At 44.9% G+C, this 14148-nt stretch overlaps 1 protein-coding gene across 2 annotated transcripts in view; it reads right to left on the minus strand.

Moving 5' to 3' along the window:
- KANSL3 (KAT8 regulatory NSL complex subunit 3) overlaps nucleotides 1-14148 on the minus strand; it is a 154361-nt gene that overhangs the window by 121251 nt on the left and 18962 nt on the right. For both annotated transcript variants that reach the window (XM_077469540.1, XM_077469541.1), the window contains exons 8-9: nucleotides 4553-4654; nucleotides 4219-4290 (exon numbers count right to left, since the gene is read on the minus strand). In XM_077469540.1, coding sequence (XP_077325666.1) covers nucleotides 4219-4290; nucleotides 4553-4654 — 174 coding nt within the window. The remainder of the gene's footprint in view (nucleotides 1-4218; nucleotides 4291-4552; nucleotides 4655-14148) is intronic.

A 14148-nucleotide genomic window follows, 5' to 3' on the forward strand; every position in this document is an offset into this window, starting at 1 on the left:
ATACCAGGTGGCGGGGCCAGCGACGTATCTTTTGCGGGCCCCGCCTACCTGGAGACGCGCTCGAAATGAGCGGACTTTCCTCCGCGTGTGTGGGGGCGAGTCCGTTCATTTCAAAAGTAGGGCGGATAGTACGGCGGACTTAGTTCGCCGTATTAGTCCGCTGAAAAAGTGCCGTGTGTGGGCAAGTAGCCCGTTCGGAAAGTCCGATGGACAGTCTGGCGGGAAGTCCGCCGGACTAAGTACGTTGGACAGACAGCTACATGTGTACGCGGCTTTAGTGGTAATAATTGAAGCTTACTCATGCAGGTGTGCCCTGGTAAATGTATATATTCCCCCTCCTTTTACAGGGAATATCCTGTACGAGGTGTTGGAGAAATTGGCGCCTCACGCTTCATTCCATTTATTGAACGCTGGAGATTTCAATAATGTTCTCAATTATGCACTAGACACATCCAACCCACCCAGGGCTCCGAACCATAACTTGTCACACTGGGCGGAAGCGGCGGGTCTCACTGAGATCTGGCGGTGGAAGCATCCCATTGACATTTGCTATTCATATCTGTCCTCGGTACATGCTTCGTCCTCCAGAATAGACCAGGCGTTTGCTAATGGGGCATTGTTGCCTCTGATAGCTGAAGCATCCTACCTTTTCGGGGGGTATATCGGACCACACCCCACTGCAGATTACCTTCCAACTGGGCCCACAGAATTCAAGGAGGGTTTGGCGTCTGTCCCCTAGATGGGTGGGGGAACCCACTGTGGAGGAGATGCTGAAACCACACATGGACACATTTTGGCAGATTAACAAAGGATCAGCAATGGCACATACTGAATGGGAGGCCTTTAAGGCCACCACTAGGGGGGTGTACATATCAGCCATAAGCCCTTGTACACACGGTCGGACATTCCGACGGAAAATGTCCGATTGGGCCGTGTTGTCGGATAATCCGACCGTGTGTGGGCTCCATCTGACTTTTTCCGTCGGCATGTCGGACCAACAAAGTTTGAGAGCCGGACATAAAATTTTCTGACAACATGATCCGATCGGACTTTGTCCGATCATTTGTAGAGAATTCCGATCGGACAAAGTGCCACGCATGCTCAGATGAAATTACAAGATTAAAGCTATTGGCTATTAGCCTGAATATAGTCCCTTCGTATCGAACGAACGTCAACACGTTCCGAACGATCGTTTTTTCCGACAACTTTGTCCGACCGTGTGTATGAAACACCAGTTTCGGAAAAAATCTGACGGATTTTGTTGTCGGAATGTCCGACCGTGTGTACAAGGGCTAAAAGCTCAGAGAACAGAGCAGAATATAGTGTAAAAAAACAACGCCAGGACAAAGAACGAGAATGCGCTAAGGTACATGCAGATTCACCGTCTCCAGATACGTTGGCTCAATTGCAGTTCGTAAAAAGGAATCTATCCCTTCATTATCAAGACGAGACCACTTGTCAGTGGCAAAGGAGTGCGTCACGTGTTTTTGAAAAGGGTGACAAGAATGGCAAACTCTTGGCTCTCCTGACGGCAGGTGACACGTCCCCGACAGCAGTTCCCTGCATACTATCACCGTCCGGACAACTAATAAGAGAAAGGGAGGACATAGTACATGAGTTTGTATCCTTCTATAGGTCTCTGTACTCTTCTATAGATCCCTATGACACTGGTGACCTCAGGGACACATTGGGGTCCCTGCGGTTACCCGAGCTGCCAGAGGAATCTGGGAGTTTTCTGGATGCTGCAATCAAGGAAGAGAAAGTCTCAGAAATAAGGTCATTCCCTCGTGGCAAGGCTCCTGGACCTGACGGTTTACCAATTGAGTGGTACCGTTAATATTCAGAGACTCTGGCACCCAGATTGCTGCAATTATACACAGATAGCTTTCAAAAGGGAAGCTTGCCCCTCGCCTTTTACGAGGCTCATATTGTATTATTGGCTAAGCCGGATAAAGACCCACTACAATGTTCATCATATAGGATCATCTCATTATTAAATATGGACTTCAAAATACTGACCAAACTGTTAGCTACTAGACTTATGCTGGTTCTACAGCGTGTTATTTCACCCCGACCAGACAGGTTTTATGCCCAAAAAGGACACGGATATTAATCTGCGCAGGGACTTCACCCATACTCAGGCCCTGAAACTTCTTGCGGTGGGATACTGGTCTTCCTTGATTTAGAGAAGGCCTTTGATTCCGTAGACTGGAATTGCATGAAGGTGGTACTGGAGATGTTTGGGTTCGGTCCCCGGTTCCAGAAGTGGATTGACATTCTATATCATTGCCCCACAGCAGCCATAAAACAAAATAATGTTATCTGAATTTTTTTCAGTGCATAGGGGCACTCGCCAAGGATGCCCTTTGTCTCCGGGTCTTTTCTCTATTATGATTAAACCCTTGGCTGTGGCCTTTGCGAGCCTCTGAGGGGGTAAGGGGGATAACGGTGGGGAGCTTGACCAAAAAAACTGCACTACATGCAGACAATATGGTTCTTTTTTTGCGGGACTCCCAAGAATTCCCTGTCGGCAGCTTTAGACATTCTTAATTCCTTTGCTAATTTTTCGGGTCTGAAAGTCAACTTGGGGAAAATCCCAGATTCTCTCACTTAAGACACCATCCCCCAAATGCGAGATCCCGGTAAATTGTCCCTTGCAGAGTGTGGAGGTGATCAAATATCTGGGGTTAAATATATCCAACTCTGTACCAGACTTTATTGCTTTGAATGTCGATGCACTTTTGACTAAACTAAAATCCAGACTACAGGAATCTGCCTCTGAAACTCATAGGTAGGGTGAATTTAGTAAAAATGAAATTTCGCAATTCTCCTGTTTGGATACTGAGATACATATTCAAAAGAATAGATCAACTTATAACGAATTTCCTGTGGCTGGGGCGACACCCCCGAATTAAACTCTGAGTGTTACAACTGCCGTGGAAACAAGGGGGTCTGCCGGTCCCGGACTTCCACAGATATTTCCTAGTGGGGCAGCTAGTATTTGTACACAGGTGGTTTACTCTACCTGAGGAGGATGCTGCCAATACACTGGAGGAGGCTGTTGGTTCGTATGAGGCGCTGGCACACCTACTGTATCGTGGTATCAGGGCTCCATATAGGCTCATGATATCCATGCGTACAACTAGTAGGGCATGGGTAGCAGTGACCAAGATGGGTAACACCTCTGAGATTTCTCCCCACACACCACTTTGGAAGAATCCTAAATTAATGCACTTCTATGAGTACCCCATCCAATCATCTGGACTAAATTTGGTATTAAGATGCTGAAAGACATAATGAGTGATGGTTTTACTAGATTGGTCTCTACTAGAGACCAACTCATGCAATTTACATTCTTGCACCGTATATATCTTACTCCCGCTAGGGTGGCCAAAATGTTCCCCGCCCAGTCGCCTGGTTGCTGGTAATGCAGTTCCCTCATTGCAGATTTCACGCATATCTTTTGGAATTGCTCGAGTGTCCAGGCTTTTTTGAAGGGGGTCACGGAATGTATAGCAGAAGTTACAGCCATTCCTCTATAGCCAACAATAGGAGGTGTGCCTGTTGGGTTTGGTAGACAGTCTAGCACCAAAGAGAGTAATGTGCACCTTACTGACTATCCTAATCTATTACGCTAGGAAAATGATAATGTTATCATGGAAAAAGCCTAATTCTCCATCTGTATCAGTATGGAAGGGTGTGGTGAACAGAGCTGCTCCTTTCTACAAGGCTACATACATTAGCAGGGGCATACCACAGAAATTTGATAAAGTGTGGGGCAGTTGGATGAATAGTGAAACTACAGTGGCAGATTGAGTGACACATAATGGAATGTACCTGCTGTGGGATTCCACATGTGTATAATTATTTGACATGTTGAAATGTATTATTGAATCTCATTAGGGAAAGGTGGCCATATTATTATTATTCTGATCCTGTCACTGAGTGAGGGGCTGGAAGGAGGAGTCAATGCTGACGAAATGTAAATAGTTGTTTATGTGTGGCCCATTTGGTCTCGTGTTTACGTGTTATGTTACAAAACAAATAAAAATCTTAAAAAAAAAAAACTGTTGAAAATAGTAATAAACACAATGTACCTACCATAAATGTTTACAATATAAAAGTGCCTATACAGTTTACAGATAAAACATTTTATACATACATTACATTTTTAAATAGAGGTGTAGTAACACCATCCCTCAAGTAGTCAATACTCACATGACACGCAATTAATGCTCCTGTATTCCATCCAAGCAGAATGACAGGCTTGTGAGGGAAATGATTGTGAATCTATAAGCAGAAAAACGCAAGTATTTTTATCATAATTAGTTCAGGAGGTACCGAGGTTACACCATGAATAAACATGGCTATATGGAAGGGACATGTCAGTGTACATCATCATAATTAGTAAGTTATGTCTTAGGACAATAATTCTGCAAGGCTTACTGGAACTGAAAAATAACCAAAAAAAAAACTAAATAAGCGATCCATTGTGCTTCAAGTACAACATTATGTGTGACAAGGACCCCCTTATTATCATAACTTTACATACCTCAACTACTTTGTTGCGCAATCCACCAATCATGTTTTCTAGGCACTGTAAGGAAGTCACCCCACTTCCGCTGTTAGCCAGCTGAGAACCAACAGGAATGACCTTGAAGAGACATAAAAATCATTTTTATGCTGTAGAACAGTAAAATGGTTTCTAATAAGGATTTCCTAATGTGAACATGGCAGACAAATGTGTTTAATATAAATATTTTCACATAAAAATATCACAGGTTTTAAGCTTAACTTTGATATGTAGAGCAGCTTTGTATTCTTTAAAACTGAACTCCAGGAAGGATCCTTATGGCATACTTACACTGGTCAAGCTTGGCACAATGTACAGTGGATATAAAAAGTAGTGATGCACCGATACGATATTTTCAAGAGTATCGGTATTTGCAAAAATGCTCACATACCAAAAACCGATACCAGAAGTGATGTCAGCTGGGGGCGGGACGCCTCCTCCTTCCCTCCTCCAGCAGAGGGGTTTGAAGCAGGACACATCCCACCTGGATTGGGGGGGGGGGGGGGGGGGGGGGGTCAGGGTTCGGAAATGACTGCGCATGGTGATCAGGCATAACGTACAGTATAGTGTCGGGGTACAGACTGGTCTATATATAATGTACAGTACAGTGTCAGTGACTGGTCTGTACCAAACGCCCTGTGCTGTGCCCACCCTGTGCTGCCTCCTCCTTCCCACCACCAGCTTTCACCTCTGTCCCCATGTCTCCCAATGACCCTCCCAGCCCCATCCTCTTCCCCCAGCGATCACAGCCGTTCCATCCCAACGCTCCCACCCCACAATCCCCATTTCACCCGACCATCACTTAGTCCTCTAAGAAGAAAACTGGTCAGGGAGGCTGCCAAGAGGCCTACAGCAACATTAAAGGAGCTTCAGAAATATCTGGCAAGTACTGGCTGTGTGGTCCATGTGACAACAATCTCCTATATTCTTCATATGTCTGGGCTATGGGGTAGAGCGGCAAGACAAAAGCCTTTTCTTATGAAGAAAAACATCCAAAGCCCAGCTAAATTTTGCAAAAACACATCTGAAGTCTCCCAAAAGCACGTGGGAAAATGTGTTATGGTCCAATAAAACCAAGGTTGAACTTTTTGGCCAGAATTCCAAAAGATATGTTTGGAGCAAAAACAACACTGTACATCACCAAAGAGCACCATACCCACAGTGAAGCATGGTGTCAGGGCTGGCTTAGCCCTTACTTTTCTGGGCTGGCCGCTCAGCTGTCGGCTAATTGCCAGCTCTATTCTCTTTCCACAGTTACCAGCTGTTCCCAATGATGCTCGTCTGACCTGCCTATTTAAAGCCTTCCAGCTCACTCTTTCCTTTGCGTTGGTCACATCACAAGGAACCATCTCCTGCTGTTTGTTTCAAGACTGGCTAGCTGACATCCCTCCTGGCTTCTTATCCTGCTTGCAGTTGCTCTCCTTGGATCCCTGACTTCTGGCCTGGCTGACTACCCGATCTGGCTACTGGACTCTGGCTATGCTTTTTTCTATTTACCTTTTTATTTTTATTAATAAAAAAGTGTGATTTGATTGTACTTCTGTCTCTACGTCTGTTTCATGGTTTCTGACACATGGTGGTGGCAGCATCATGCTTTAGGGCTGTTTTTCTTCAGTTGGAACAGGGGCCTTAGTGAAGGTAGAGGCAATTATGAACAGTTCCAAATACCAGTCAATATTGGCAAAAAACCTTCAGGCTTCTGCTAGAAAGCTGAACATGAAGATGAACTTTGTCTTTCACCATGACAACGACCCAAAGCATACATTCAAATCAACAAAGGAATGGCTTCACCAGAAGATATCTGTGGGGTGGTCTGAAGAGGGCTGTGCACAGGAGATGCCATCACAATCTGACAGATTTGGAGTGTTTTTGCAAAGAAGAGTGGGCAAATATTTCCAAGTCAAGATGTGCCATGCTGATAGACTCATACCCAAAAAGACTGAAAATAAAATCAAAAAGGTGCTTCAACAAAGTATTAGTTTAAGGGTGTGCACACTTATGCAACCATATTTTTTTTGTTTTTTATTTCCCTCAACCTAAAAGATTTCAGTGTTGTTCAACTGAGTTGTACAGTTTATAGGTCACATTAAAAAGGTGGAAAAAAAGTTCTGAAGTGATTTATCGTTGTCTCTTTTTTTTACATCACAGAAACCTGACATTTTAACAGGGTCTTTTTATATCCACTGCATATATCATACCCGATTGGCCGCTGGGCAAACTGAAAAATAGGATTTTTAAAACAGCTTACCTGTAAAATCCTTTTCTTTGATGTACATCAGGGGACACAGCGCCATAGTAATAACTATGCAGGTTATATCGGATTATCAGGTGCTGGACACTGGCACGCCCCTTAAGGCGTGAACTTCCTCCATATAACCCATCCCACTACTGGGAGTCCTCAGTTTTGTAGCCAAGCAATGAAAGTGTATAAGAAGAAAAAGGGAGGGACCTCTGTGTCCCCTGATGTACATCAAAGAAAAGGATTTTACAGGTAAGCTGTTTTAAAAATCCTATTTTCTTTTCTTACATCAGGGGACACAGCGCCATAGTAATAACTATGCGTGATGTCCCATAGCAATGGCAACTGAAGGGGGGGAGGGGGGGGAAGAGAGACTCAAGGAAACAGGAGGCCAGAGGACTCATACTGCAGCCTGCAGTGTATGCTGTGTGCAAAGGCAAACTCCTCATGACCTTTAATATCGATTTGAAAATAAATAATCAGATAACTGTCTGAACCAAAGACCAATGTTGCGGTCTTACAGATGTGAGCCATAGAGGCCTGATAATGCATCACCTAAGAGGCACTAATCGCCCTGGATGAATGTGCTCTTAATATGAGAAGGAAGAATTTTCTTCTTTAAGCTGAAGCTTGATCAATCACTTGACAAACCCATCTGGAAAATAGTGGATCTTGACACTACCTGTCCATATCTTGGACCCTCTGGCAGTACAAACAAAACCTGCGTTTTGCAAACCTGATCGCTCTTACTACATCAAGAGACTGTAGTGCTTTCTCTTCCCCAGATTAAGGCTTCTGGGGAGAAAGAAGGGATAATAATATCTTGGTTTAAATGAAAACCTGTTACCACTTTTGGTAAGAGTTCAGGATGAGGACATCAAATAACCTTGTCCCTATACACGATGAAATATGGCTCTTACAAGACAGAGCCGTTAGTTCCAATATTCTTCTAGCAGAAGAAATTGCAGGCAAAAGATTATCTTTCATGTCAAAGAACCAAGAGAATTTCTCGTAAGGTTCAAACAGCTGATTTAACAAAGCCGACAAGACCAATCTTAAATCCTAAGGATTTAGAGGTGCCTTGATAAGGGGCATAAACCGTGCTACCCCCTGAATAAGCTACACACCAAGAGTGGGAAGCAAGAGGCCGTAGGAAAAAAGACATCGACATCGGCCTGGATCTGGCCCTTGATAAAAATCAAGGCCGGCTTCATTTCAGATCCCATATGCAGGAATCCTACCTATTGACATACCTCCTGGGGTGCCAACCCCTGGATCCATACCAAGAAACCTATGCCTTCCAGATTCTATAGAAAGTGACTCTGGAAGCTGGCTTCCTGGCATTAGTCAAAGTAGACACTACTGAAGGAGATCACCCACAATCTTTTATAGACTGGGATTCAACAGTCAAACCTGTTAAACTCCTTGTCCGTACATTAGGATGAAATACCGGACCCTGTGCAAGAAGGTCTGGCTATAATGGCAGCGTCCAAAGGACTTCAACTGCCCTCCTTATGATCCAGATAAATTCAGATCTTCTGGGACCCGCTGGGGCCACCAGAATCACCGCCTTCTGTTCCTTCTTAATCCTGTGGAGAAGGCGCGGAAGTAGCAGAGCTGGAGGGAATGCATATATCAGTGAGAACTGATCCCCTGGGAAGACTAATGCGTATGTTCCGCCTGCTAGTGGACTCGTTTGACATAAAGTTGTCGACCTTACTAATGAATGTGGACGCAAATAGGTCCTTGTCTGGAGTACCCCATCTGAAATATTGCTAGGAAGATGTTGGGGTTAAGAGATCATTCTCCCGAAAAGAATTGTTGGCATCTCAAGTAGTACGCCTGAAATATTAAAATTGCCGATAGGCAAGCAGTGTTGTGTGCTGCCAAAGCTAGAACATTATGCACCTCTTTTTTTATGTAAGCCACCACTGAGTCCTGTCAGGACAGTCCTGTATTCTGACTGCCAAGATTCTATAGCCAGATGTACTGCCTGAAACTTCCAACAAAGTTGATAAGCAAGGTCCTCTAACCTGTACCATCTCCCCTGGACAGAATCTTCTTCCAGGGCTGCTCCCCAGCCTAGAAGGCTGGCGTTTGTTGTTAATACCTTGCAGGATAAAGATTTTCCCTCCTGCTGGACAACAACCCCCAACTTAGGCTCTGAATTATGTCGGGAGCCAAGCCTATTGAAAAACACACAAGGCCTGAATCCTCTTTATTCCAGACCAACAGGATGGTGTCTTGAAGCAGTCTTTGAATAAACTGCGCGTAAGGGACGGCCACCCTTTCCCCTAAAAATCTCCTGCAGCCAAAATGAAGGAATTTTCCTTTCCTGATAAGTTGAATTAGTCCTACAATGGAACTGATTCACGACTGGGGTAAGAATACCTTCTTCTGTATGGTATCTATAACCAGCCCCCAAGTAACCTCCTTGATGGTTTTAAGGAGAATCTTCCTAGGCTGAGAATCCAACCTAGAGATTTCAGCTATCTACAGCTGAGATCAGATTCTGGCTTTAGACCTGAGACTGAATGATCTATTCAAAGTAGATCTTCTAATAGGCTAGGACCGCTATGCCTTGAGCCTTTAACCTGGCTAAAGGAGGTGTCAGAAGCTTTCAGAACACTCTTAGTGCTGTGGCTAAGCCGGATAGCAGTGCCACGATTGATAAAAATACCGTATTTTCTGGCGTATAAGACGACCTTTTACACTTAAAAAAACTGGCCGAAAATCGGGGGTCGTCTTATACGCCGGATCAGCCCCTCCGATGCCTGCTGAGGGTTCGGTAATACTGTATGTAGCTTCGGCTACATACAGTATATACCGCTGAGCCAATCCCAGCGAGCGTTGTATTCAAATGAATACAGAGCCTGCTCGGATTGGAGTAACAACCTCTGCCAATCCGAGCAGGCTACTCTGTAGCCTGCTCGGATTGGCTTTGAGAGTCAGAGAGGAGCGGGCTGATGATGATACAGCCTCTGCCAATCCAAGCAGGCTTTGTATTCATTAATAGAATACATCGCTCGCCGTGATTGGGTCCAGCAAAAGCAGGAAGAAGGATATGGCGCCAGCTCCTGCTCCAGCAAGAAGGACGGAATATCAAGCGTCGGAAGCCTTGGAAGGGGGTCATCTTATACGGTAAGTATAAGAAAAAAAGGCTTAAACAACAGTAAGATTAGGGGGTCGTCTTATACACCGGCATATACGGTAATTTTATATTTCAACTCGCAGAGATTTCTGGTAAGCAGGAAACTTTGGCACATGGAGATATTCAACTCCCCTCCTTACAGGATGGACACAGCCAATCGAATTATGAAAGGATCTGATGTTTAAGTGCCGATTCAGATCTCCGAGATATAGAATGTTTCTTACCTCTCTGCTTGGCTCTGGGACCTTAAAAGGTTTGAGCCAAAAAACCCTGTTCCACTAAGGGAATCTCTGATATCACCGACTGGGATAACAGCCGATCCAGAGACCAGAAAGAGACATCTCCTTTCTCTTTTTCTCCACTTTTTTTTTTTGAAACCTTAGGAGCATGCTATGAAGAGACGGACACTCTTGCATAAGACTACCGCATCAGCAGCCCCAAGGACCCCACAGGCAGCACCCAAACAGGTCCCGAACCCTCAGATCGAAAGCCGATTAGGCCATCCAGGCTCTTGAAACTCTAGATGTAACCTAGAGAAGAAAATCGCAGAAATCACTCTGCTCTTAACATTGTTGCTGCCAGACTTTGAGAATCGCAGGACCTTTCCCCTTACTCAAACAAGTGGGGGGTGCTTCTTCACGAGAAGGCCTTAGCATTCTGCTTCATGTGCTTTCTGCCCCCAAGATCCTGCTGCTGCCCCTGGGAGCTTTCTCCTGAACCTGACGATGGAAACCGTCGAGACTGCCTAAAGGCAGATACCCCAGGCATAGGAGAGGCTGCATGATTAAAGGAGAACTGTTTGAACCTCCTTTTACTGCCTTCGGATGTACTTACCCACTCTAAATAGTCATACCCCAGGAAGGGACACAGACTGGCTAAGGGTTTTCACCTGGTGCTTCAGCTGACCAATATCTCAGCCACGGACCTCTGCAAAAATGCACTAGTCCAAGCAAAAGCCATAGGGCTTAAGTGATCGAGTCTTTCATAGCATCTGTGAGACACAGCGACTCAAATACACCAGCCCCCGCCGGGTCTGCTGATCAGGCAGAACTCTCAGGTATCTCACACCTGTTCCTTAACCCCTTGGAGTCCACATTCCAATGCATTGGCTTGACTCAAAATGTGCTCCACCACAATAGTGGAGCAGACGTTAAGGGGTTAATGGACTGAGCTACTCCAATTGCAGCCAGAACTGCAAAAGACATCTTGTCTTTAAAAGGAAAATCCAACCTTAACTTGCTGGATCCTTTAACATCAGTGCATTATCCACTGGACATGTGAGACTCTGCTCACTGATGCGATTACAGCATTAATAGCTGGAACTCCCTATTTCTTTCATAAAAATGTTCCCATTCATAATACATAGCTATGCACTTTTAGTGCTTTTTGCATCTTGCAGATCTGCACTACAGAACTTGTTCCATAAAGGACACCATGTTGAATGGACTCCCAGGTGGCCTGTGGCAGGCAACAAAAGGGTTAAGTAAGGGAGTAGACTAACACCTGACTTGTGCGGCAACTCCCTCCCTGTTAGGATCCTCTGAAGAGGAAAATAAGTATCTTCCAATATTAGGGAAGATCTCCCTGATTCCCAACCTCCTGCACCTCAACAAAAGGGCCCAGGGGACTAGATGGGAATCTGCTATGTTTAGTCCTACTATGGAGAGACATAATAGCAATAATCTTTTAAATGGTAGAAGAAAAACCTGTTTGTATGAAATACAGGGACAAAAGTGTTCTACCCTTGACGGCTTCATCTGACTGGCCGTATCTTCCTTTTTACCTCCCAGGGAGGAATATAGACATTCTTTTGGAAGGGTTTTTATAGTTTGTTGTATACCATTAACCCCTTAGAACCCTTAGAGGGGTTCCTGGTCCCTTTGTCACTCATAGCTTACAGTACAAAGCAGAGGCAGTACCAACAAAAGAATGTTTCACTTGCTAGGCTATAGTACAGTACAATAACTGCTATTAATCCTAGCTAAACAGTACAATGTTGTCAACAAAAGGGGGATGCCTGTGTCACCAACCTGACCAGCAACCACTCTGCTCTGTCCCTCCACCACCAGACTTCAGCTTTTCCTGTATAGCCTAAAATACTTCCTCCACGTATGGCCGGCGTCTGACGCCATTTAGCCACGACCCCCGCGTGAAAACGGACCCCCTCTCACAAGGGAAGTGTATGAGTGCTGGCAACATGGAGGCCGGGGGGGGTAAAATGGCCACTGAAAAGAGGCAGCAGGCTGACATCCAAAGGAACAAAACGCCACTCTGGGGCCCAGGAGGAGATCAGAACCCCCCTTCATACCTGAGCTGGCTTGAACGGAGAGGAGAGTGAAGGCTTCTGCTGTTTCCAGCGTCAGAATGGTGAGTGCTCAATACAGCCTGCAGTGGTGACACAGACATGACATGACAACATAAATACATGGAAGGAGAGATTCCTTGCAGAAAATCTCCCCTACCTTTTCGCCGCAGGGCTTTATCAGAGATAAAAAGCCCAATCTTCGCCCTTCATGGTAGGCTCCGAGACCTTGAAAGGAAACCTTCAGGAACAGGGGTACACTCAGGTAATCCCACAATCCTGGAACTGCAAGAAGACCCTGCCAGTAAACTTATTGGCCTTACTACCAAAAAGTACTGGATTCCAGGGCCCAGCTTAAAAGCATTCGCAAGCAAAACCTTGTGTCTTCGGATGACGAGGCCCGGGTACCATTCATTTAGTCCATTACGGAGACATCAGAACGGATCCGGTCAGGATGGCTGGCTCTCATCAAAGGATTACTGCCCGTGGAGCTCAGTACACACATCCTTACACGTGCCCAACGTCTTAGACACTGGTGAAAAAATGGAGGACTCCCAGTAGTGGGAGGGGTTATATGGGGGAAGTTCACGCCTTAAGGGGCATGCCAGTGTCCAGCACCTGATAGTCCAATATAACCCACATAGTTATTACTATGGCGCTGTGTCCCCTGATGTAAGAAAATAAATAATTGTAGTAGTTGGGGCTATGACAGTAATTGCCATGCTCTTCTAGGCCTTTTTTTTTTAATTCCTTTATTTAACCAAAAGTTACAACATACAAACCAAGGCAGGGGTAATGCAAGATACAATGTTCTGGCGGGGGTTCTCAGCTCTTGATTGGATAGACTGATAGCAGCTCAGCCATTGGCTCCTGATGCTGTCAATCAAATCCAACGATGCAGGTGCCTGGGTCAAGTCCTGCATTCTGCGTCTATGGACACCGAATGCTGGACTCGGTAGCGAGCCCGCAAGGTAACCCCCCCCGGGAGAGAGCTTCTCCCAGGGGATTATCTGATGTGAGGAGGAGCCACAGAGGGACTAGAGTATGTACCTCAGTCTGACTTGACTTGAGCCTCTTGCAATCCCTTATAGAGAAGCAAAAAAAAAAAAAAAGGGCAGCACTAGCAGCCAATCAGTTGTGTTGTATGCTTATGTGCTGAAAAAAAGAACATGCCGATAGGGGAGAGCATAAGGGATTACCTCATCACTCTGCTGCTACTCTTTCGCTGTCCAGTAAGTAGACAGGGGGAGGAGAGAGGATAACAAATTCCTCACTGCCACAAAGAAGGTACTATCCATTACCTGACTGTGCAGTCTGACAGGGCTGCATACAGTAAATCTTTAGACTAGATGAACAGAATTACACATCCACTTGTAGGTAAAACAAATCCCTCTGTTTTTAACTGTTTGCCAGGAGTTCAGATTTTGTTAATGAAAAGGGCACTTAATTATTATTATTTTTTTCAGCTAATGTTTTGCTCCCACATATTTAATGAAATGCAAGTGGCCAGCCAGCACCTTAAAGATAACAGATGTCAAATGTAAGTGATTCTCCGGGGCAATTCCAGGCCTTGGGGTTTTGCCTCTAGAAAAACCTTCTTTCTGAGCATTAATAAAAAAGTTACAATTCCTGCTTCTTGAATGTTACATTTGCTTTATATGATCTAGTTTTTAGCCAACAAACAAAATAGTAATGTTTGTGACCTTCTCTTTTTCCAGAAATCTACAAACAGCATTTTGGTCAGCATTGTCTGCAATTAAAGTGGTTGTAAAGGCAGAGGGCTTTTTATCTTAATGCATTCTATAACATTTAACAAGCTGACACCTCAGTCATTGTTCAGAGGCAAATAACATTAAAAGTGTTAAGACATAATGTGGAACACA

This window comes from Lithobates pipiens, unplaced genomic scaffold (genome assembly GCF_037356315.1).
Source record: "Lithobates pipiens isolate NorthernLeopardFrog02 unplaced genomic scaffold, aLitPip1_a1.2 Scaffold_8, whole genome shotgun sequence".
Taxonomy (NCBI): domain Eukaryota; kingdom Metazoa; phylum Chordata; class Amphibia; order Anura; family Ranidae; genus Lithobates; species Lithobates pipiens.